Genomic DNA, 25,558 nt, shown 5'->3' on the forward strand with positions numbered 1-25,558 from the left:
AGCTCATAACCCAATAATCTGCTATAGCTGTTTAAATTAAAAAGGGAGATAAATTTTACAATAAAATTTAAAATACAAGAAAAGTGTTTGGTTCAAACACTCCTAATTCGTAGTCCCCGTAATTACCCGTGAACTACATTTGTAATTATCCTTTAACAGATGCATTTTCCTAGTTTTAAAGGCAGTTTTCCAAATAGAAAAGAAAAAGGCATTAGAAATAAGTGAGATAACATCAAATATATCTGATAGTAGGGAAACATTGTTGGAAGTGTGCACATAACGAAAAATGTACAACAAAAAGGAGAAACGTGTATGAAAACGTTTATAAGTTTGAGTGGTGTTTTGTTTTAATTTGAAAACGGGGTACGATGTACTAGAAAATGATTTATCTCCCTTTCTGATCTCCCTATCTCACAATTGTTTTTCACTTTGATCCTGAATTCCATGGAGCAGATTTTATGGTATCTAAAAAGCTGCAGAGAAAAATGCCCCTCCTAGAAGGAAGAGGAGGAGGAAGAGGAGGAAGAAGAAAAGTAAAACAGATTTCTGCTTTGTTTGCTGTTTCTTTTTTTTTCTTGAAAAGCTTTGAAAATAAATTTTTTTTAAAAAATTATCAAAAAAAGGAGATGCTACAATTTTGCTAAGCAAAACAGAGTGACAAAAAAAAATAGCGCCTTAAATCTCTTTTTCTTCTGTTAAACCTATTAAGTAGCTGGAAAATTACATCTTACAAACTTTTAAAGACATTCTGCATTGATCACCTGAAAACCTCTGCCTGAAAACTTGTTTTTCGGGTGCATCTGTCTATTGGCAACAAGAGGCAGAGTTTTCCAGAGCTGCAGATGTCAACTGGCATAAAATGCCCACTAGGGCGAGGATCTCCAACCTTGGCCACTTTTAAGACTTTAGGACAAAGCTGGCTGAGGAATTCTGGGAGTTGAAGTCCACAAGTCTTAAAAATGGCCAAGGTTGGCTCGCCCCTGCTCTAGGGCCTTAAAAATGTTTCCATTGCCTTTATCTCGCTCAGCCCACACGCCCACCGGTTCGGAGCAAAGCCTAAGATTCCAAGCACAGCTTAATCATATTTTCAATATTTCACTCAATGGAGTAGGGAACTCTTTTTATCTTCCAGTGACGGCTGTGCTGCTATTCAGAAGGAAATGAAAACTGAATCTTAGAAAGGTTTTAAGAAAAAAAATTCTTTTTAAAATCATGCCTGGGAAAATTAGAATACAGTGATACCTTGTCTTACAAACTTGGTTCCGGGATGAGGTTCTTAAGGTGAAAGGTTTGTAAGACAAAACAATGTTTCCTATAGGAATCAATGGAAAAGCAATTAATGCGTGCAAGCCCAAAATTCACCCCTTTTGCCAGCCGAAGCGCCCGTTTTTGCACTGCTGGGAATTCCCCTAAGGCTCTCCTCCATGGGAAACCCCACCTCTGGACTTCTGTGTTTTTGAGATGCTGCAGGGGAATCCCAGCAGGGGAATCCCAGCATCGCAAAACGAGTGCTTCTCTGGCAACGGAAGTCCGAAGGTGGGGTTTCCCAGCGAAGGGAGCATCAGCGAAATCACAGCATCACAAAAACGAGGCTTCCCTGGCAACAGAAGTCCGGAGGCGGGGCATCCCAGCGGCGGCGGTGGGTTTGTAAGGTGAAAATAGTTTGTAAGAAGAGGCAAAAAAATCTTAAACCCTGAGTTTGTATCTCGAAAAGTTTGTATGACGAGGCGTTTGTAAGACGAGGTATCACTGTATATATATATATTTTAAAAAACGTTCCATCAGATTGGAAGAGGAAAAAAGTTTCCTAACCCACAGTATTTTAGTAGTGTTCCTATTGTCGTAGTCATCAGTGCAACGGTAGCTTTGAATATTTAGTCTGATAATTATTGTGCACAGTTAAGAGAAACTTGTAATTTCTAGCAGGTCTCTGGAGGGATTGTCTTCTTCAGAGCGAACGGCCAAGCACAGATCTCCTCTCTTCCATTTCTGGGACTTAGATGATCCAACAGAAAACAGCAACAACAATAATTTATGTGCTTGAAAGTTCCACAAAACTTCCTTTTGATGTCTAAACTACAGCCTGTGAATTCTCCTAAATCCTTCCAAGATACAGGGGGGGTGGGAGGGGGTGATATAAACATCTCTCCTGTGCCACACAAGGTAGTTGCATAATCCTGTTGGGTTTGTGTTTTGTTTTTTTTAAAGGGACAATACATCAGGTCCGGTTCACCTTTGTACACTTCAAGGAGATATAATAAATAAACCTCATTAAAATGAACAAAGGGACCTGCTAAAAGCTACAGTTGGTGAATTTGACCCAAATCCCCCCTCGTCCACGCAAAAGCTCTCCACTTTAAAACTCCAAAGCATTCTTCAGTTTGCGATATGTTAAACAGAACTAGGTTGAGCATTCTTTAGTAAATAAATATAAATAGCATCTATACTATCATGTTAATACTGTGAAACACATATAAATTTTACATTAATTCAAACATAACAGTGAAAGAGATTGTACTGTATCACCACAGACCCGTATTCTTTAGAAAAGCTTTGGAAAATTAAGTGTCACAGTCCTAGAGGACAAACTCCATGATTAGTAATCAAAATGGATTATTATTATTTTTTAAGAAAAAATAAACTTTTTTTAAAAAAGTGGCACACTTCATTAATCTTTCAGTGGACCTAATAAAAAGTATAGATAAAACTTTTTTTTTTTTGTAACTGAAATAATTCCATAACTCATCCTACAAAAAACTTTAAACAGCACAATGAAAGACATTCAAGAATTAACGTCAAAAATACATATTTTTTTGCCCATAGACCTTCACAGACTTGTCGATAAGACAGCAAAGGATTCGCTCACTCTTTTTGCATCTCGGTACAAAATCGCTTTACAAATGCATCCAGAATGATCAAAGACTTCACTGGCATCCAAACTAGTGCTTTTTGTTTCGTTTTGTTTTTTTAAGGAATAAAAGCAAATTCGTTTCTTTTTTTTCCTCCCAGGCCCATTCAATCGGCTCTTAATTGGATATTTCTTCAGATTATTACAAATAAGAGCACCTGAAAAAAGTCGTAACTAAAATGAGAAGTGTTGTTTTTAGCCCTGAGATCACAGCTCTAGTTAGATGAGAAAACGTGGGTTTTCAATTTATTTATTTTTTTGTCTCGTTTCTTTTCATTTTTCCCAACAAGCAGCTTTTTTTTTTCATTTTGGCATATCCACACGTCTTAAAAGCTGTGCAATATTTTTTGTACGCTCAAGTCTGAAATTCTGGATGAAAAGCTTTCTCGCAAATAGAATCACAATCATCATCATCATCATCATCATCCTCATCATCAGCCCCCTCCTCCCCACAACCCCCCCCCAACCCCAATATTTAAAAATAAAGATGCATCACTCCTTTGCTGGCTGTCGCGGTAGCTCGGGCAACTGTTGGTCTAAGTGCAGCTGGTCTCTTGTGAATCCAACTCAGAACTGAGTTCCTCAACACGGCCAGATGTCAAGCAAAATACATGGTGCGCAAAGTATCTTGGTGGACCTGGACAGCTTTCGCGAGAGCTTGGTGATCGCGGCCGTTGCTCTGACCGGAAGTGTGGCTCCCTTCGGCGCTAATGGGAGGGGAGAAAGAAGAAGAACAGAGGTTGAAACCTGGGGCTTAAAAGTCTGTAGAGATTCTCAGCCGTCCAGTTCAGGGTTGTCCCAAAGGTGATTTTTCTTTTTTTCTTTAAAGTTTTATTTATTGTTTTTAATACATTAAAAAGAGAGAAATGTCTCAAACAATCTCTTCCAGATCATTTCCTGTTTTATATACATTTGTAATTTGTCTTTACTTCTTTGAAAAGGAAAAAAAGAAAGAAAACTTACTTCAATCTTAAAGAGATATAAGAAAAGATAAAATTATAAATATATACATATATTCATGATAAACCAATTAGGAAAAGATTTTGCATAAATACAAGAATCAATATTTTTAACATTTTCTAACTGCATTCTTTTTGTCATATATTTCAGTACACCTGTAATCTGGTATTAGGTATAATTCTGTTTTATTTCTTTTTTAATAGAATAGAATAGAATAGAATAGAATAGAATAGATCAGTCAGATATTGAATAACAACAAATTATTCCTCTGAAACCACTAAGTTTCCCTAGGGGTTGTTTACCCCAAATGTACAACTTCACCAAAGTTAAAAAGTAATTCAGAAATGAAAGAGAATCTGTGTATCCGGTAGCGTGTTCTAAAATCCATTGCTACCAATTTGCACTCATACACAAAAGTATCCCGGGCCGGAGGGCTGAGTCTCCCTCCATCGGCTTTACCAGTTCTAAGAATCAGGCCCAACTGGGAGTAACCGACTGCTCTACGTGTCCCAGGGTGATATTGCAGGATCCAATCTGGGTCAATCACTGAGAACCAGATATTTTGTCCTCTGAGTTTTCAGAGCCCCTCCTCAGGGAATTTTTCTCTAACAGAGTATGTTCTTAGTAGTAAGTATTGTATAGTTACAATGGGTCAATCTTGGTTGCTCACTCCTGTTCTTTTTCCTTTTAATTATTATTAATGTTATATTGATGGTCTTTGACCGTAAATAAAATTTTATTATTAGTAGTAGTAGTCAGAATAGTAGTAAGTACGCAGGAATAGAATAGGATAGGATAGGATAGAATTTTTTTTATTGGCCAAGTGTGATTGGACACATAAGGAATTTGTCTTTTGGATCCATCTGTGCCATTTTTCCCATAGTTTATTAGTTTCGTTGTCTTTTGTTGCCCTAATATCCCTTGTCATCTCATTCACTTCTGCATATCTGCATACTTTTTTGATAATCTGACCTTCTGAAGGGATATTTTGATTTTTACTCTGGTTTCTATTCAGATCATATAAATCTTTCACCTTTTTACCAAAGGTGCTTTTTCAAGAAGCAACAGGACTTTCTGGTTTTTCTTTGACGATGCGTCACTTATCATCCAATAAGCTTCTTCAGTTCTCATTGGATGATGGAGAATGGAAGAATTGACACTCCTTTCAGACAGCTGGTCATTTGCATCCTTTCAGAGGGTCATTGAGGCCACTTGGACGTTTGTTTGTGTCCTCAGGGTCACCTGAATAGTGCAAATGGGAGCGGAACAGTTCCAAGAAGGCTCCACGCTATTTCGCACAACCCAGGTGAATGTTGACAACACAGATAAACCTCCAAGTGGCCTGAACAACGGTTGCAGGAACTGGGCATGGCTAGTTTAATGAAAAGAAGGACTGGGGGAGATATGATAGCAGTGTTCCAGTATCGCAGGGGTTGCCACAAAGAAGAGGGAGTCAAGCTATTCTCCAAAGCAACTGAGGGTAGGACACGAAGCAATGGATGGAAACTAAACAAGGAGAGAAGCAACTTAGAACTAAGGAGAAATTTCCTGACAGTTAGAACGGTTGATCGGTGGAGCATTTGGAAACATTAAACTGCAGTTTACATTGCTTTGACCATTTATCTAGTAAAGCTAGATAAATGCGCCAGTTGCGGCCCTATTTGGACCTGGAGTCATTGCTCACAGTCACTCATGCCCTCATCACCTCGAGGCTCGACTGCTGTAACGCTCTCTAGATGGGGCTACCTTTGAAAAATGTTCGGAAACTTCAGATCGTGCAGAATGCAGCTGCGAGAGCTATTATGGGCTTCTCTAAGTATGCCCATATTACTCCAACACTCCGCAGTCTGCATTGGTTGCAGATCAGTTTCCGGTCACAATTCAAAGTGTTGGTTATGACCTATAAAGCCCTTCATGGCACCGGACCAGAATATCTTCAGGACCGCCTCCTGCCGCACGAATCCCAGCAACCGGTTAAGTCCCACAGAGTCGGCCTTCTTCGGGTCCCGTCGACTAAACAATGCCGTCTGGCGGGACCCAGGGGAAGAGCCTTCTCTGTGGGGGCCCCGACCCTCTGGAACCAGCTCCCCCCTGAGATTAGGATTGCCCCCACCCTCCTTGCCTTTCGTAAACTCCTTAAGACCCACCTCTGCCGTCAGGCATGGGGGAACTAAAAAACATCTCCCCCTTGCCCATGTTGTTTTTGCCATTTGACTGATTGACTGTGTGCCTGTTTTTTATATTTATTGGGACTGTTTTTATGAATTTATTAATTTTAAATTGTAATTAGATTGGTGGGCATTGGATTTGTTATTATGTACTGTTTTTTATTATTGTTGTGAGCCGCCCCGAGTTTGTGGAGAGGGGCGGCATATAAATCCAATAAATCTAATCTAATCTAATCTAAAGCTAAATCATTTGCCATATTACAGACGCCTCCAGGAATATCAACCCTATTGCACACTTTAGAGTCATCGGCAAATAGGCAAACCTTCCCTACCAAACCTTCCCCTATGTCACTCACAAACATATTAAAAAGAATAGGACCCAGAACAGACCCTTGTGGCACACCGCTTAGAAACATAGAAACATAGAAGACTGACAGCAGAAAAAGACCTCATGGTCCATCTAGTCTGCCCTTATACTATTTCCTGTATTTTATCTTACAATGGATATATGTTTATCCCAGGCATGTTTAAATTCAGTTACTGTGGATTTACCAACCACGTCTGCTGGAAGTTTGTTCCAAGGATCTACTACTCTTTCAGTGAAATAATATTTTCTCACGTTGCTTTTGATCTTTCCCCCAACTAACTTCAGTTTTTGTCCCCTTGTTCTTGTGTTCACTTTCCTATTAAAAAACACTTCCCTCCTGAACCTTATTTAACCCTTTAACATATTTAAATGTTTCGATCATGTCCCCCCTTTTCCTTCTGTCCTCCAGATTATACAGATTGAGTTCATGAAGTCTTTCCTGATACGTTTTATGCTTAAGACCTTCCACCATTCTTCTAGCCCGTCTTTGGACCCGTTCAATTTTGTCAATATCTTTTTGTAGGTGAGGTCTCCAGAACTGAACACAGTATTCCAAATGTGGTCTCACCAGCGCTCTATATAAGGGGATCACAATCTCCCTCTTCCTGCTAGTTATACCTCTAGCTATGCAGCCAAGCATCCTACTTGCTTTTCCTTGTAACCTGTCCCTGCTCAGAATACTCGCCATTAACAATAACTCTCTGATGTCTACGCTTCAGCCAACTGCAAATCCCCTGAACTATCCATGTCCCCAATGCGCCCACATCTGCACATTTAGCTTCTGCGCATGCGCAGGAATCTGAATCTTACGCGAGGATGCTCGTGCACGAGAGATTTCACCAATTTTTGGAGGTTTTTTGCTTCCCAAATTGAAAATCAGTGAAATCTTGCATGCGCGAGCATCCTTGCATGAAATGTGGCTTCCTGTGCATGCGCAGAAGTCAAATCTCACAGGGGCGCGAGCGCGTCAAGGACGCAGAGCTGTGCGCGCAGCTCCATTTTCCCTACCAGAATGCCCCGCGTCCCTGCGTCCTCCCAGAAACCCAATACTGAATATGAGCCGGTTGCCAAGCATCTGAGTCTTCGGAGAGGGGCGTCATACAAATCTAATAAGCTAAATTATAACTATAACTGAATTTTGGTGACGTTGACCACAAGGATGCCGCAATGCTCGTAAGGATGAAAAACTAATTATAAGTCACTTTTTCCCATGCGGCTGAAACTTCAAACGTTCCTTAAAAGAATGACTGCCAGCATTCGTTTTGAGCAAATTACGCCCGTATTCCGCTCTGTTATTCACCTGTCATGCTCTTTATCCACCAAATGATACCTGGCTCTGAAGGCCACCAGGTGTGCATAGTAGGCTGGCGCAGGGATGGAAACGGATCGTGTACACCGGACGTAGGTATGACACAGTTGGTAGGTGAGGATCTGGAGTTCGTCTGAAGAGAAGCGATTGTCATCCCAGAGGACGTGGTAATGAGACGGTCTGCTTGTGCCCTGGAAATGGAGCATAGACAAGGTTAAGGAAAGGTCTCCATCAATCACATAAGATTCATGGATGCCAAGTGTATCAATGGTGGTTATTGAAACGGATGTCCAAGTGCCGCCTCTATGTTGGTTGAGGCAGGCAGGATTTCCTTGGGGACCATTTGTTGGGGGTCAAGGGGAAAGGAGGGTTTTGCCTTCTCTTTCTGCTCAAGATCCCCATGTACAATTGGGGGGCCACTGTGCGACACAGAATGTTGGAAACAGACAGAGACAGACAGACAGACATGCAAATAGATTTTCAGAACAAATGGCATGTGCTCTTTCAGAATTATATGTAGTGTGATCAATGCAAAAATTTCTACTTCTCTGTCTTTTAATTTATCCTTTTTATCTGGAATTCCTGGAAATTTATTGAGTGGGGAGGAAATTATTTCTTGCTCCCTGCTCCAAGGGAACCTTTCCTCTCCTTTCGTGCTGCGCAGAAGGGAACTGAAAATAAGTATCATCTACACCAGGGTTTCCCAACCTTGGCAACTTGAACATATTTGGACTTCAACTCCCAGAATTCCCCAGCCAGCGAATGCTAGCTGGGGAATTCTGGGAGTTGAAGTCCAGATATATTCAAGTTGCCAAGGTTAGGAAACACTGATCTACACTAAAATAATTAATAATAATAATAATAATTTATTGGATTTGTGTGCCGCCCCTCTCCGTAGACTTGGGGCGGCTAACATCAATGATAAAAACAGCATGTAACAATCCAATAATAAAACACTAAAAAAAAACCTTATTATAAAACCAAACATACACTCAAACATACCACGCATAACTTGTAATGGCCTAGGGGGGAGGAATATCTCAACTCCCCCATGCCTGGCGGTATAAATGAGTCTTGAGTAGTTTGCGAAAGAGAGGGAGGGTGGGGGCAATTCTAATCTCCGGGGGGAGTTGGTCCAGAGGGCCGGGGCCGCCACAGAGAAGGCTCTTCCCCTGGGGCCCGCCAAACAACATTGTTTAGTCGACGGGTCCCGGAGAAGGCCAACTCTGCGGGACCTTATCGGTCGCTGGGATTCGTGCAGTAGCAGGCGGTTCCGGAGGTAATCTGGTCCACTGCCACGTAGGGCTAAAACCTAGAAAAGTGGAGGACGTTCAACCCCATGCACACGTAGCTGAGAAGGATCTGACCCAGATGACCCCTGGGGGTGGGGGCTGAGGGGGTTTGCATCCAGAAGATACCTGAATACCAGCATGACTGCACAGGTAGAAGTCAAACTCCGAAGGGTGGGTGATTTTTGTGTCCACAGTGGTACCTGCCGGAATGTTTCCACTTTTCCCAACCTGTGGAAATATAACCAAAAAATGCAAGAATTGACATTCTGATGCTAAAAAGAAAAAGAATTAGATCAAAAAGTGGTTTCATTTGCCAATTTTGAGCTTGCGGTAGTATAGGGCAGGATTCTCCAACCGTGGCAACTTTAAGACATGTGGACTTCAACTCTGGGAGTTGAAGCCCACACGTCTTAAAAGTTGCCACGGTTGGAGGCCCCTGCTAGGGCATGTTGGCAACTAGAGATTTCTTATTTCTTTTTCATAATTATGTTTTCCTCGTTTCTAATATTGTGCCAGTGTAATTCTTAGTGCAGTGAAAATATGTAATATTATACAGTGATAATTTGTCTTACGGACTTAATTGGTTCCAGGACGAGGTTTGTAAGGTGAAAAATTCATAAGATGAAACAATGTTTCCCCGTAGGAATCAATGGAAGAGTGATTAATGCATGCAAACCCAAAACTCACCCCTTTTGCCAGCTGAAGCGCCCGTTTTTGCGCTGCTGGGATTTCCCTGAGGCTCCCCTCCATGGGAAACCCCACCTCCAGACTTCCGTGTTTTTGCGATGCTGTGATTTCGCTGAGGCTCCCCTTGCTGGGAAACTCCACCTCCGGACTTCTGTTGCAAGCAAAGTGCCCGTTTTTGCACTGCTGGGATTCCCCCGCAGCATCACAAAAACACAGAAGTCCGGAGGTGGGGTTTCCCAGCAAGGGGAGCCTCAGGGGAATCCCAGCAGCGCAAAAACGGGCATTTTTTTAATGTTTCCATCTAGTATCCTAAAGAGGAATGTTTCTGGGTTTTTTCCTGTTTTTTTGCTTGGTTATTTCTTCTAACCACATTTTAATTATACACCATAGTTTTTGTATCAAAGGACAGGTCTATCACATGTGATAGTAAGTCATGCTTTTATAGCCACATTTCCAACATTTTGGGGCCAAATGATGGTACATTTTGACCAATCTCACTGGCGGCAAATGCCATCTAAAATACATTTTATATACAGTGGTCCCCCGATTATTGCAAGGGTTCCGTTCCAGGACCCCTCGCAATGATCGGTTTTTCGAGAAGTAGCGCTGCAGAAGTAAAAACACCATCTGCGCATGCGCAGATGGTGTTTTTACTTCCGCCGCAGCAGCGAGGAGCCGAAGATTGGGGTTTCCCCGCCGCCCATGCAAACTCCTCACTGCTGCCGCGCCCGCCGCTGGTCTTGTCCGCCCGCCGCTTGTCCGCCACCTGCCTGCCCGCGCGCCCGCCGCTCGCCCGCCCTTCGCCCGCCCACGCCGTTCGCTCGCGCCGCTTCCCAGCTGAGTCCTGAAGCCAGAAGGCAAAGGCGAACTTCCGCGTTTGGCTTCGGTACTCAGCTGGGAAGCGGCGCTGGGGTTTCCCCACCGCCCACGCAAACTCCTCGCTGCCGCTCGCCCGCCCTTCGCCCGCCCACGCCGTTCGCTCGCGCCGCTTCCCAGCTGAGTCCTGAAGCGAACTTCCGCGTTTGGCTTCAGGACTCAGCTGGGAAGCGGCGCTGGGGTTTCCCTGCCGCCCACGCAAACTCCTTGCTGATGCCCGCCGCTCGCCCTCCCGCCAGCAAGAGGGGGAAGACCCAGGGAAGCCGCCCAGCAGCTGATCTGCCCGGCGCCATCTACGCATGCGTGGCCATAGAAAAAAGGGCGCGCATGCGCAGATGGTGTTTTTACTTCCGGGTTGAAAAATCGCCATATAGCCGTTTCGCAATGATCGGGATCGCAATACCCGGGGGATCACTGTATATATTCCTTATAAGCCGTAGATTTTGTTAATTTGTAATTCTTATCCCCTATTCTACCCCATTGTTCTAATCCCAAACTATATCCAAAGTCACTTGTCAATTTCTCTCTCCACCCCGACCCCACCACCCCAAAATATGAAATACCTACTCTTTCATTTTTGTCGGTGCAAAACAGCCTGGTGTGATGCCTCTTCTGCACCACAATGAAGGTAATCCCTGGCTGATAATCTTTTTCTAACTTAATGCAGGCTTCTCGGATAGCCAGCAATTCATGATGAAGAACCTGCAGCAGGAAAAAAAACAAGCGGGAGGGAGAGGGGAAGAGATAGTTTGAAACCTTACCAATAAAAGAAAACTTCTTCCTCCCACCCTGTTTATTTATGTGGCTCATCCTTCGTCTATTCTTCATCACCTGCAGCAAAACAGGTGAACTGAAGCAACGCAAAAACACCAGGACCAGCCCCACATTCTTGACTTAATGAGGTTAAACTGCCAAGATCTGGGATACACACACACACACACACTGCAATGATAAAAATGTATATGAGTCCAGGCATGCTTCTCTGTTGGGCAAAACCATGGGGCTACCTTTGAAGAGTGTTCGGAAACTATAAATTGTGCAGAACTCAGCCACGCGAGCGATCGTGGGTCTGCCCAGGCATGCCCATGTCTCTCCAACACACCACGGTCTGCACTCTGTGCCAATTGGTTTCCAGACTCAATTCAAAGTGTTTTTGATGGCCTACAAAGCCCTACATGGCATTGGACCAGAATACTTGCGGGACCGCCTACTGCCCCATGAATCCCAGCGACCGATTAGGTCCCACAGAGTCGGCCTTCTCCATGTCCCATCAACTAGACAATGTTGTTTGGCGGGACCTAGGGGAACAGACTTCGGGGGGGGGGCGGCCCTATGGAATCAGCTCCCCCTGGAGATTCATACTGCCCCCACCCTCCTTGCCTTCCATAAGAGTCTTAAGACTCATATATCTTGCCAGGCTTGGGCTGATTAGACCTTAGTCCCTGGCCAACGAATGATTGCATGGTTATCATTATCATTATCATTATTATTATTTATTGGATTTGTATGCCGCCCCTCTCCATAGACTCGGGGCGGCTAACAACAGTAATAAAATCAGCATGTGACAATCCAATATTAAAACAGTTAAAACCCTTATTATAAAACCAAACATACATACAGACATACCATGCATAAAATTGTAAAGGCCTAGGGGGAAAGAATATCTCAGTTCCTCCATGCCGGGCGGCAGAGGTGGGTTTTAAGAAGCTTACGAAAGGCAAGGAGGGTGGGGGCAATTCTAATCTCCGGGGGGAGTTGGTTCCAGAGAGCCGGGGCCGCCACAGAGAAGGCTCTTCCCCTGGGTCCCACCAAGCGACATTGTTTAGTTGACGGGACCCGGAAAAGACCCACTCTGTGGGACCTAACTGGTCGCTGGGATTCGTGCAGCAGAAGGCGGTCCCTGAGATAATCTGGTCCGGTGCCATGAAGGTTGCTGTATGAATGGGGGTAATTGATTATAATATAATTAGGGATTTTAGATAATTATGTAATTTTAATTCAATTGGATTTAATTTTATTGTAACCTACTGTGTTTTATATGCCTGAGTCCTCAGAGTGGGGCAGCATAGAAATCAATCAAACAAACAAACATACAAATCACAATATTATTATGCCAACCCTGCAGTCATTCATTAAAAAGATCTTGTTTAGACGGCACTGAATTCAGGCTCTGGGTCAGAATCGAACCACAAACGCTCCTACATTTAAAAGAAGTCAAACTTTTTCTTTTTTTTTAAGTATCACAGGTAGTCCCCAAAATTTCTGTGCCTAAGTAAAACATTGCTCTTCCATACTTGCAGGCTTGTTTTCATTGCTACTCCCTCCGAAGATTTTTTTCCCAGCCCTAACAAGGTGCTAACGATTTTTCAGGATGACGCTAGACAGATGAATACCTGGTAGGTAGATTTTATTTTCTCTATTCCCACCACCCTCAACTAAGGTGCATCTTATACTCTGAAAAACAGGGTACATACTTTTGTTTCTACTTATTTAAAGTATTTTGTCATGTTTATGTATTGTATATTGGAACTTCAGATCGTGCAGAATGCAGCTGCGAGAGCAATTACGGGCTTCTCCAAGTATGCCCATGTTACTCCAACACTCCGCAGTCTGCATTGGTTGCCGATCAGTTTCCGGTCACAATTCAAAGTGTTGGTTATGACCTATAAAGCCCTTCATGGCACCGGACCAGAATATCTTCGGGACCGCCTTCTGCCGCACGAATCCCAGCGACCGGTTAGGTCCCACAGAGTCGTCCTTCTTCGGGTCCCGTCGACTAAACAATGTCATCTGGCGGGACCCAGGGGAAGAGCCTTCTCTGTGGTGGCTCCGACCCTCTGGAACCAGCTCCCCCCTGAGATTAGGATTGCCCACACCCTCCTTGCCTTTCGTAAACTCGTTAAAACCCACCTCTGCCGTCAGGCATGGGGAACTAAAACACCTCCCCCTTGCCCATGTTGTTTTGCTGTTTGATTGATTGTGTGCTTGTTTTTTATATATATTGGGGTTGTTTTATGAATTTCTTAACTTAAAATTGTAATTGGATTGGTGCGCATTGTATCTGTCACTATGTATGTTTTTTGCTATTGTTGTGAGCCCCCTGAGTCTGCGGAGAGGGGCGGCATATAAATCCAATAAATCTAATCTAATCTAATCTAACTGGTGCTGCATGCAACAAAAAATTCATTTTAATGTATGCTGGGTAGTATATACATGTGACAATAAAGTTATTCTAAGTCCAAGAAAAAGAAACCAAGACCAGAACCTGTTGAAACTGCCCCTCGGAAACACCGTCTCTATAGAAAATGATCCGTGTTGGCTTGAATCGAGTTGATTTGTAAAACTGGATCAGCAGCTCCCTAACCATGGCAGCCAAGTCTTGAATTATTTCTTGGCGGTGCTGCTGGACCCTCACAGTGGCACAGTAGCGGTTCGGATGGGCATCCATGCTGCCTACAACCTGGGGGGGAGAAAACGAGCGAGTTTTTTGTTTTAGCATAAAGGCAACTTTAAGAAAGTTCCCCATTTTGCGTTCCTGCAGTCTCCAAGCATCTGAAACTGAAATAAAGAATGTAGCCATTCAACAGGTGAAGTGGCTTATAAGTACAGAATTCCCCACCAGCCTGTTATTTGGGAGTTTGGGAAGTGGCAATTCCATCACACCTGGAATCCATCACATTGGGACAGGATGACACAAGTGTCGACTCCGAAGCAAACCTGACTGGGGCCATTTTGGAGGCTTCAGGGTTGCCCCAGTGCAAAGAAGGGATAAGGAGGGGGGACATACACATGCCACATTTAAATGCTTTAGAATGTTTCTTGCTGTGGGAAGGGGAGGGAGGGGGCTGCATGCCACGACCCATTCCTTTTAGGCTCTCAAGGTCAGCCTTTATTCAGAGCTGTAGTCCCTCCCCTCCCCTCTCCTCTCCTCCCTTCCCCCCTTTCCTCCTTTCCTTTCTTCTTCTTTCTTTCCTTTTCCCATCTTCCTTTCCTTTCCTTCTTTTTCTGTGCGTCTTTGTTTTATTATATTACTATTATAGAAACATAGAAGACTGACGGCAGAGAAAGACCTCATGGTCCATCTAGTCTGCCCTTATACTATTTCCTGTATTTTATCTTAGGATGGATATATGTTTATCCCAGGCTTGTTTAAATTCAGTTACTGTGGATTTACCAACCACGTCTGCTGGAAGTTTGTTCCAAGGATCTACTACTCTTTCAGTAAAATAATATTTTCTCACGTTGCTTTTGATCTTTCCCCCAACTAACTTCAGATTGTGTCCCCTTGTTCGTGTCTTCACTTTCCTATTAAAAACACTTCCCTCCTGAACCTTATTCAAACTTTTAACATATTTAAATGTTTCCATCATGTCCCCCCTTTTCCTTCTGTCCTCCAGACTATACAGATTGAGTTCATGAAGTCTTTCCTGATACGTTTTATGCATAAGACCTTCCACCATTCTTGTAGCCCGTCTTTGGACCCGTTCAATTTTGTCAATATCTTTTTGTAGGTGAGGTCTCCAGAACTGAACACAGTATTCCAAATGTGGTCTCACCAGCGCTCTATATTAGGGGATCACAATCTCCCTCTTCCTGCTTGTTATACCTCTAGCTATGCAGCCAAGCATCCTACTTGCTTTTCCTACTGCCCGACCACACTGGTCACCCATTTTGAGACTGTCAGAAATCACTACCCCTTATTATTTTGTTTTGTTTTGTTTTATTATTTTATGTATAATGTTCACTGAAGATGGCATTTCATTTTGTTGTACACGTTGCCATGACAATAAATAAACTTTTTTTTTTTACTCACAGCAGCAATAGATGGCTTCTTCCCATCCCCAGCTGGTGGGTGAGTGACGTCTGCACCAAGGAAAATGACAGGCTGCTGAAATACCGGAGGCCTAATTAGGAGAGAGCAGAGCAAAATATTTACACAACATGATCAAAGAGGCAAGCTTACCTTGGTGCGTTCTCCAGGAAGCTACAGAGCACTCATAATATAACTGTGTTCTGCCAGCACATGTTTCTATCTGATGACAGTCAAAGCGCCTTGGGCACATCTTTCTACCTTGGGCCTGAGTTTCAAAGGCTTAGAAGCAGCTGTGGCATTTCTTGCTCAGCCGTTTTGTGCAAGGGGATCAGATAAGAGCGCCAGAAGTGCCCAGCAGGATCAAGCTGGGCTCAAAAATTCCAGAATTCAAATGGTCAACTGAGTGGACCGAGAGATCTTATAAATAGCAGCAAAAATAGGTAGCCATCCAGCGGTTCTCAACAACTGGCATTTAAATAGAGTAGAATAGAGTAGGTTAGGGTAGATTAGGGTAGGGTAGGGTAAGGTAGGGTAGGGTAGAGTAGAGTAGAGTAGAATAGAATAGAATAGAATAGAATAGAATAGAATAGAATAGAATAGAATAGGAGAGGTTCCAGTCCCAACTGCTGTTGTAAATCGAGAACAACCCGTAATCTGAGTTGATGTCCTGTAATGCCTCTAATTTCTGCATCATTACGGGGAGTCCTCGACTTATGATCACAATTCAGCCCAAAACTGCTGTCACTAAGTGAGACATTTGTTAGGTGAGTTTTGCCCCATTTTACGACCTTTCTTGCTACAGTTGTTCAGTGAATCACTACAGTTGTTAAGTTAGTTACAACTTGTTTTATAAGGCATTAATTAAGTTCTAACCACAAAAAGCAGTGGTTTGTTTTTTTTAAATGCTGCAAGATAAAATTACTCTATGTTGAACGGAACTGTTTCCTTGGAATTGGTTTTTTTTATTGCACATTAACTGCAAATCCACAGAGAGGGGGTGGCATACAAATCCAATAAAATAAATAAAATAAATAAAATAAATAAAATAAATAAAATAAATAAAATAAATAAAATAAATAAAATAAATAAAATAAATAAAATAAATAAAATAAATAAAATAAATAAAATAAATAAAATAAATAAAATAAATAAAATAAATAAAATAAATAAAATAAATAAAATAAATAAAATAAATAAAATAAATAAAATAAATAAAATAAATAAAATAAATAAAATAAATAAAATAAATAAAATAAATAAAATAAAATAAATAAATAAATAAAATAAATAAAATAAATAAAATAATAAAATAAATAAAATAAATAAAATAAATAAAATAAAATAAAATAAAATAATAAAATAAATAAAATAACTAAATAAAATAAAATAAAATAAAATAAATAAATAAATAAGGTAACTAGACAAATTGTTGGGCCAACTGAAGTGAATGAAAGAGCCAGTGGAGTACTTTACTCGTACCCTGAAAAGCCTTACCTTCCTTGTGGCAATAAAATGTTATTAACTCCTCCTAGCTTGACATTGATCTTTAAGCACAAGTTGGAAAGCGTCTGGGGGGTGGTCCTTTGCACGTTCTTCATCTGCACACACTGCGTGGCCATTCCCAACACGGTGTCACCGACACGCTTCACTTCGGCTGCCGAGTCAGAGAAATGAAGAGATGCTGTTAGACATATCAAGCCAATGTCCAACAGCTACTTAAGATTGCTTAACCCCAACTATTGATATTAATATTAATATTGCTTCTTCATTGCTTATTTGACCCCTATGACAATCATTAAGTGTTGTACCACATGATTCTTGACAAATGTATATTTTATTTTATGTACGCTGAGAGCATCTGCACCAAGACAAATTCCTTGTGTGTCCAATCACACTTGGCCAATAAAAATTCTATTCTATTCTATTCTATAATCACTTTGTTACAGCATCTTCTCGTAATGCCCCTCTGAGATAAAACAGGAGACTATCAAGAAGAAGGCCAGATAACTGTTGTGGTTGGCTTCAGGCCACCTCCTGTGGCTGTTGATTTTGACAAAGAGCAGTGGGAGCCGTCTCTTTACAGAAGACAAATCTAGCTACAGTACGAGTCAGACAGTGAACCCGAAGCAGAGACAGGGAGCAGGAAGGGACAACAGCGAAAGAGAGGGGAAAGGATTCAGCCAGCTCTCCAGCCAGAGGTTCCTCGGAATCAGAAGGGGAAGAATTAATGAGTAACCCTATTCTGAATGCTCGGGTACGGAGAATGTTGGGAAGGCAAGAGCAGCTGCGCAAGCGTAGAAACAAATTATAGGACACAGCTGACAAGACTTAATGACGCTGCTGCAACCTTGAAAAAAAGGGAGGGATGGAGTGATCTGTGTGGGAGTTTATTGTTTGAGTTTTGGAGAGAGAGGCATTGATGCATCGTGGTTTCGTTTTGGTTTTTAGATTCCTGTCAACTTTCTGACACTCAAGCCTGAAAGTACTGTGTGGACTTGAGTGAGTAACTCTGACCTTCTAGACTAACAACTCAGCATTGCTTTTGCATTCACGGAGGCGTACAGCCCTCTGTATATAAAGGAAACCTTTTTGTTTTATTGTTACAAGTTTGTGTGTTTCATTTATTACTTTGCTCTTGGGTGGCTAGAGGCCAGGCAGAATAATAACTATCTTTTTATAGAAGATAATATTTGTTGCTTGGGGCTAAAATGAGGGGTTGTTGGTGACATCTGACGTGGTTGCTTTCTTGCAGATGTTTCATTACCAAACTAGGTTACATCATCAGTGCTACTAAGAGAATAGGGCAGTGATGGCTAATCTTTTTGGCGCCAAGTGCTGAAAGTGCGGACATGTGCACATGAAAGCAAGCACATGCATCCGCACAACCATAATGCAATGTGCATGCAACACCCCGCGTGACACCCCTGCACATGCCTCACATCCCCACGCTTGCACATGTGACCTGTGGGTACACCCTGCCCCCACCTGCATGCGCTGCATAACAGCTGCCGATCAAGATCTAGATCATAATGCCACCCCTCAATCATTCATTTACACTGCAATTATCTTCCAAAATAGATTTTAGCGCTTTCACATGCAGCCTTCTGTTTTTGAGGAAAAGGCTGTTCAGGAAGGTATATTTCAATACTACAAGTCTACATTTTTCTTCTTTTAATAGAAAATATCACACTAAGATGCAATATAGTTGATTAGAGTTTTAGACCAGACATTATGAAGTAATTCCTAACTGAAATAGAGAGGCAAAAGATAAAAAGAAGCATCTTAAGAAAGTGTCTTGAGCATCACAGTGAAAAATTATTGTATTTTTTTTTGGAGTATGACGCACTTTTTTCCCCCTAAAAGAGGCTGAAAATTTGGGTGTGTCTTATACTCTGAACGTAGCACTGCCCACCCACCGTCCCCTACCCTTTGGCCTCCACACGTCCTCTTCCTGGCTGCAGAAATTGCCACCCACAATAGCTTGTTTTTTGGGGCTCCAAGCATCGCGTTTTCAGTCTCCAAACGCTTGATGCGCGGTGCCCAAAATAGCTACCGGGAACAGCTGCTGCCTTCTCTTACCCCTTCCGCGCTTTGCCTGCTTTAGTCACTGGACAATCAGCTGTTCTTTTGAAGCTCATTTTCAGTCCCAACACCAGTTAAGCGATCTTTCCATGTGTTGTTTGCTTTTCTAACTGCTGCTGCCTCCGACAATCAGCTGTGCTCTAGAAGCAGAGCCCCAACCAGCCCCAATCTCAAAACCAGCAAGTGAACGAGTGTGCTGGTAGGCAGAGTTCCCCCCTCCCTATTTTCCTCCCCCAAAACAGTGCGTCTTATACTCTGAAAAATACGGTACATGTTCACAGCAGTGTTGGGGAATTCTGGGAGTTGAAGTTCACACATCTCCCAGCGGTCAAAGTTCAGAAACATTGATTCTACAGTAATGCAAAAGGTGAGGGAGGCATGCAGGTGTCTTAGACTGACCATAAACAGGAGTTTTCCCAGGTAGAATGACAACCACAAGCTGCAGACCAGAATAGGTGTTCTTTAGGTGACGGAACATGGGTTCCACGCTGTCTGCCCCCTGGGCATATTTACAGAAGCAAGGTTGACCTTGGATGGGCATTCCAGCATCTCTGGATATTTTCCTCAGTTGTTCCGTGAAGGTTCTGGTACATTAAAAAGAAGTGACACCACATTTTAAGGGCAGGAAATAAAGTTTTACATAGCCATATAACAATTTTGTGTATGATGACTGTATGTATGTTTTTATATATTGGGGTTTCTTGTTTTTTAGACTTTTTAAATGTATTATTGTTATTTTAGATACCAACTATTAGATTTGTTATTATATATTGTTTTTATCATTGCTGTAAGTCTACGGAGAGGGGCGGCATACAAATCTAATTAATTAATTAATTAATTAATTAATTAATTAATTAATTAATTAATAATAATAATAATAATAAAATAAAAAAGCATAAATCTGATCAGGAAAGACTTCATAGTTATAGTTTATAGTTTATTAGATTTGTATGCCGGCCCTTTCCGAAGACTCGGGGCGGCTCACAACATAACAGTGATACAATACATTACAAATCCAATAGTAGAAAAGTTAAATCAATTTAAAAACATTAATAACATAGTAAAATCCCTAACTATGAACTCAATCTGTATAGTCTGGAGCAGTGTTTCCCAACCTTTTTTGAGCCGCGGCACATTATTAATATTTTCAAAATTCTGGGGAAGACTGAAGGGGGGGCGGGGGGCGGGGCTAAAGAAAAGTTTGGACAAAAAAAATCTCTTCCTCCATTTCACTCTATTTCTCCCTCCCTCTTTCTCTCTCTTCCTTCCCTTCTTTCTCTCTCTCCATCCCTCTTTCTTTCTTCCTCTTTTTTGCTCTTTCTCTCTCCCTCCTTCCCTCCCTCCATGTCTTTCCCTCTCCCTCCTTCCCCCCTCTCTTTCTCTCTCTTGCTTTCTTTCCCTCTCTTTCTCTTGCTTTCTTTCTCTCTCATTCTCTCTCCCCTCCTTTTTCTCTCTCTCTCTTTCTCTCTCGTTCACCATGCCGGCAACAGAGAGAAAAAGAAAGAGAGAGAGAGAGCTGGAGAGAGAATGGAGGGCGCCGTTGTCTTCGCCTCCGCCCGCCGGCTCTGCAGCTAAGAGGCAACAGCAGCCATCAGCCTCCTCGCCCTCCCAGATGTTCCCAGCGCCCGGCCACGCGCCGCCTCCCATTAGCCCGGCTGACCTTTCCCTGCTGCCGTTTTCTCTTCATGGCGCAAAGCCACACAGTCCCGGACTCCCGGATCGCTCGCTTTTCCGGCCAGCAAGCGCGGCACAGCGCTTTCCTGGGCAGATGGCTTTGCTGACCGGAGAAGCGAGCGATCCGGGAGTCCGGGACTGTGTGGCTTTGCGCCATGAAGAGAAAACGGCAGCAGGGAAAGGTCGGCTGGGCTAACGGGAGGCGGCGCGTGGCCGGGCGCTGGGGACGTCTGGGAGGGCGAGGGGAGCCAGCGGGCGGAGGCGAAGACAACGGCGCCTTCCATTCTCTCTCCGGCAGCGAAGGAGAGGGGGCGGATCACGCCCCAATACAGGAGGTGGCGGCGGAGGAGGAGGAGAGTGGGCGGATCGGGCGGGCAATGGGGCAGGGCAGAGAAGCCAGGGGCGCGTTTGGCCAGAGGCACCGTGGGGAGGCAGGGGCGGCCGCGGCTCCCTTTACTCCTACTGCCGGACCTCCCCGCCCCTGCCTCCTTTTTCCCGCCTTCCTTCTTTGGGGCCCAGCCGGAAACAGCTGCATCGGGGGACAGCTGCGAGTGGGAGCTCCAGGTCGGAGGCACTGGCGGTCCGGCACTGGCAGTGCCCCGCCCACCTGGAGCTTCCTGCGGCACACCTGACCGTGTCTCGCGGCACACTACTGTGCCGCGGCACACCGGTTGGGAAACGCTGGTCTGGAGGACAGAATGGAAAGGGGGGACATGACCGAAACGTTGAAATATGTTAAAGGGTTAAACAAGGTTCAGGAGAGAAGTGTTTTTAATAGGAAAGGGAACCCAAGAACAAGGGGACACAATCTGAGGTTAGTTGGGGGAAAGATCAGAAGCAACGTGAGAAAATATTATTTCGCTGAAAGAGTAGTAGATGCTTGGAATAAACTTCCAGCAGACATGGTTGGTAAATCCACAGGGACTGAATTTAAACATGCCTGGGATAAACATATATCCATCCTAAAATAAAATACAGGAAATGGTATAAGGGCAGACTAGATGGACCAAGAGGTCTTTTTCTGCGGTCAATCTACTAGGTTTCTAGGTTTCCAAGACATCACGTTCTACTAGAAGACCCCCAAGGTCCCTTCCAACTCTGTTATTCTAATCTAAATACTGTAGTTATTGCAAAGGAAACACCGGGTGAGCACAGCAAAACAAGGGCTTAGCCTGGGAAAAGTGGAAGAAGACATGAGCAAGACACCGCTCAACTACACACTCACTTAAGATGGACTTCGGTGCACTGGCGTTGTGGAGCGAAACACGCAATGGCCCAGACCTTGATTTCAATTCCAGTATGAAACTGTTTGTTCCTCATGTCCCAGACTCCTTGCACTGGGGTCGCAATTGCTTTGTTCTAGAGAGAGAAAGGGGGGAAATAAAGTTGAATGATTTTCCCAGAGCCAAAAAAAATCAAACAAAGCCCAAAATAAAGCTCTACGGTGCAGGCATGCCCATATTTCTCCAGCACTCCACAGACTGCATTGGCTGCTGATTGGTTTCCAGATGCAATTCAAAATGTTGGTTATGACCTATAAAGCCCTACATGGTATCGGGCCAGATTACTTCCCAGACTGCCTTCTGCCACATTAATCCCAGCGACCGGGTTAGGTCCCACAGTGTCGGCCTTTTCCAGGTCCCGTCAACTAGACAATGTCATTTGGCGGGGCCTAGGGGAAGAGCCTTCTTTGTGGGGGGCCCAGCCCTCTGGAATCAGCCCCCCCAGGAGATTCGTACCGCCCCCACCCTCCTTGCCTTTCACAAGAGTCTTAAGACTCATTTATGTCACCAGGCTTGGGGCATTTAGATCCTTGCTGCCTGGCTGATGAATGTGTGAATGAAAGTTCATTGAATGGGAATGACTGTTTTTTATGGTATGGGGTTTCTTTTAGATTTTTTAGATTTTATATTTAATTAATTGGATTTAGGATGTTATGCATTGTTGTGAGCCATCCTGAGTCCCCAATTAATACTAATAATAATAATAATAATACACATCTGTCTTTTGATGTCAAACCTCTGGAGGCTAAGGGTAAAAACAAAAGGCACCCACACCAGAGTGTTCATAGATCAGCCCCCGTCCACGGCTCGTGGTATCAAAGCTCTCCTTTGGTCAGATATACAGGTAGTCTTCGACTTACAACCGTTCATTTAGTGACCGTCTAAATTTACAACAGCACTTAGGATTGTTTTTTTACATTTACAACCGTCACAACATCCATATGTTCACATGATCAAAATTTGGATGCTGGGCAACCCGTTCATATTTATGATGGTTTTACGAGGGTCGCCCAGAAAGCAATGCACCACATTTTTTTCCCCTCAGCCTACAGTAATGATACAAATGCAAAACTTTAGATATACATTATTTGAGTTGTCAGGAGTGCATGTGTAAATTTTGCGTTTCTTCAGACAGATAGCGTAGCTGCAGCAGTGTTTCAAAAGGACGTCTGTAAGTGATGTACGTTACAAGCAGCGTGTCATCATTGAATTTCTCACTGCGGAGAAAGAAACTGTTGGGAACATTCACAAAAGTTTGTGTACAGTTTATGGAGAATCTGCAGTCGACAGAAGTACGGTTAGTCGCTGAGACCATTAGAAGACGGTTCAGCAGAGCATCAAAATTTGCAGTGCAGCCAGCCATGGCTGTCACATCTGACAAGACACAGTTTGCCGATGGGCTCATTCGTGAGGACCGACACTGGCAGAAGCTGTCAATCAGCAAAGGAAGTGTGGAAGAGGTGATTTGCACAGTGCAGAAATGGCTTCGTGACCAGAACAAGGAGAGACACACGCCCTTGTGTCTCTCTGGAGGAAGGCCAAAAAAATTGGGAGTATGGAAGAAACATCACTCTTTCTTGTGTGTAAGTTTCATTGTGTTCAATAAATAATTGTTGAAGGAAAAAAATGTGGTGCATTACTTTCTGGGCGACCCTCGTTGCACAGGGGAAAGTTAAAACTGGGGTCTCACATGCACAACTGCGTGTCTTGATGGCTTCTTCCAACACCCAACCTCCTGCATGTTCATTCCAAATGTTCTGGTGCCCTCAGGACATTCCCAGTGGACAGAGCAGTTCCCCTTACTAAGGGCTTCTCCACTGGGAAGTCATTCCCAAATGTGAAAACTGCACAATTTATACAGAGCATTTAACCCCAGAATATCTGCCAACCTTGACACTTCCCAGCCCATCTGAAACCATGGGAAACCATCCTCCCAATTCTGCACCACGACCAACAGGCAAAAGGAGAACTTGAAATCCTTATGACCTGACGTACCCGGCCTCCGTAGAGAATCGAAGGTGGCTGTAACACTCTCCCCGTGACGTCCGTCATTTCATCTTTGACCATGATCCCAAACTCTCGAACGAAAGGGTCGGTATTAAAGCTTGCACTTCGCATCTAGAAGGGGGGAAAATATATATATTTCATACAAAGACAACAGAAGCCTCGGTGGCACAGTGGTTAGAGTGCAGTACAGTGTTCCCTCGATTTTCGCGGGTTCGAACTTCGCGGAACGTCTATACCACGGTTTTTCAAAAATATAAATTAAAAAATAACAGCTGCCAGCAGTTTGGCAGATCGAATCTCAGTAGGCTCAAGGTTGACTCAGCCTTCCATCCTTCCAAAGTCGATAAAACGAGGACCCAGATTGTGGGGAGCATTATGCTTATTCTCTGTAAACGCTTAGAGAGAGCTGTAAAGCATTGTGAAGCGGTATATAAATCTAAGTGCTATTGCTACTGTTATCTAAAATTAAATTGATTATGGTTGTTTTAGTTGCAATGGAAAATCAATCCTAAACTCTTTCAAGTTTTTAAATCTATGCAGTCTGCATTCAGTTCTGGTCATCCTGATATAAGAATATCTGATGAAAGCAAGGGCTGGGGGGGGACATGATAGCAATCTTCCAATATTTGAGTGGGTCAGTGGTTAGAGTGCAGCGCTGCAAGCTACTTCTGCTGATCACCGGCTGCCAGCAGTTTGGCAGATCAAATCTCAGTAGGCTCAAGGTTGACTCAGCCTCCCATCCTTCCGAGGTGGATAAAATGAGGACCCAGATTGTTGGGGCCAAGAGGCTGATTCTGTAAACCACTTAGAGAGGGCTGTAAAAACACTATGAAGCGGTATATAAGCCTAAATGCTAAATAGGGAGGGTCAACCTATTTTCCAAAGCAACTGAAGGCAAGACAAGAAACAACAGATGAAATGTAATCAAGGAGAAGCCATCGAGAACTAAAAGAGAAACAATTAACCAGTGGAACAGCTTGACTTCAGAAGTTGCAGGAGGTTCAGCACTGAAATGGTATAGGACAGTGGTGGCGAACCAATGGCACGGGTTCCAGAAGTGGCATTCAGAGCCATATCTGCTGGCACACAGGCCATTGCCCTGGCTCAGCTCCAACGTGCATGTGTGTGCCGGCCAGGTGGTTTTTGGCTTGCACAGGCGCTCTGGGAGGGCGTTTTTGGCTTCCAGGCAGCCTCCGGGAGGATGGGGGAGGGCATTTTTTACCCTCCCCCAGCTCCAGTGATGCCTTTGGAGCCTGGGGAGGACAAAACACGAGCCCACCAGAAGTTGGGGAAAAGGCCGTTTCCTGCCTCCAGACGTCCTCCGGGAGGTAGGGGGAGCCATTTTTGCCCTCCCCTGGCAATGAATTATGAATGCGGGCACTCATGCATGTGCGATAGTGCACACACACGCTCTTTCGGCATCCAAGGAAAAAAAAGTAAGACATTACTGGTATAGGGTCTCCCCATCCAGCAGGGGGTTGGACTAGAACAGGTGTGAGCAACCTGCAGCTATGGAGCCACATGGGGCTCTCTGGACCCTCTGCTATGGCTTCCTGTCAGGTGATCGCCGCCTCTCACCCTCTCCTTCCAGTCACTCCTCACCTGGCCTGAGAAGGTAAGGGTGACAGCAGG

General features: G+C 43.6%; 1 protein-coding gene across 2 annotated transcripts in view; it reads right to left on the reverse strand.

Moving 5' to 3' along the window:
* Positions 1 to 561: 561 nt before the first annotated feature.
* AGO2 (argonaute RISC catalytic component 2) overlaps positions 562 to 25,558 on the reverse strand; it is a 71,385-nt gene continuing 46,388 nt past the window's right edge. For both annotated transcript variants that reach the window (XM_070748350.1, XM_070748349.1), the window contains exons 10-19: positions 23,915 to 24,037; positions 21,862 to 21,995; positions 19,362 to 19,546; positions 16,875 to 17,034; positions 15,381 to 15,471; positions 13,833 to 14,027; positions 11,135 to 11,269; positions 9,131 to 9,232; positions 7,704 to 7,903; positions 562 to 3,615 (exon numbers count right to left, since the gene is read on the reverse strand). In XM_070748350.1, the coding sequence (XP_070604451.1) occupies positions 3,507 to 3,615; positions 7,704 to 7,903; positions 9,131 to 9,232; positions 11,135 to 11,269; positions 13,833 to 14,027; positions 15,381 to 15,471; positions 16,875 to 17,034; positions 19,362 to 19,546; positions 21,862 to 21,995; positions 23,915 to 24,037 (1,434 nt within the window). In that variant the 3' untranslated portion in view covers positions 562 to 3,506. The remainder of the gene's footprint in view (positions 3,616 to 7,703; positions 7,904 to 9,130; positions 9,233 to 11,134; positions 11,270 to 13,832; positions 14,028 to 15,380; positions 15,472 to 16,874; positions 17,035 to 19,361; positions 19,547 to 21,861; positions 21,996 to 23,914; positions 24,038 to 25,558) is intronic.

This window comes from Erythrolamprus reginae, chromosome 3 (assembly GCF_031021105.1).
Source record: "Erythrolamprus reginae isolate rEryReg1 chromosome 3, rEryReg1.hap1, whole genome shotgun sequence".
Lineage (NCBI taxonomy): Eukaryota > Metazoa > Chordata > Lepidosauria > Squamata > Dipsadidae > Erythrolamprus > Erythrolamprus reginae.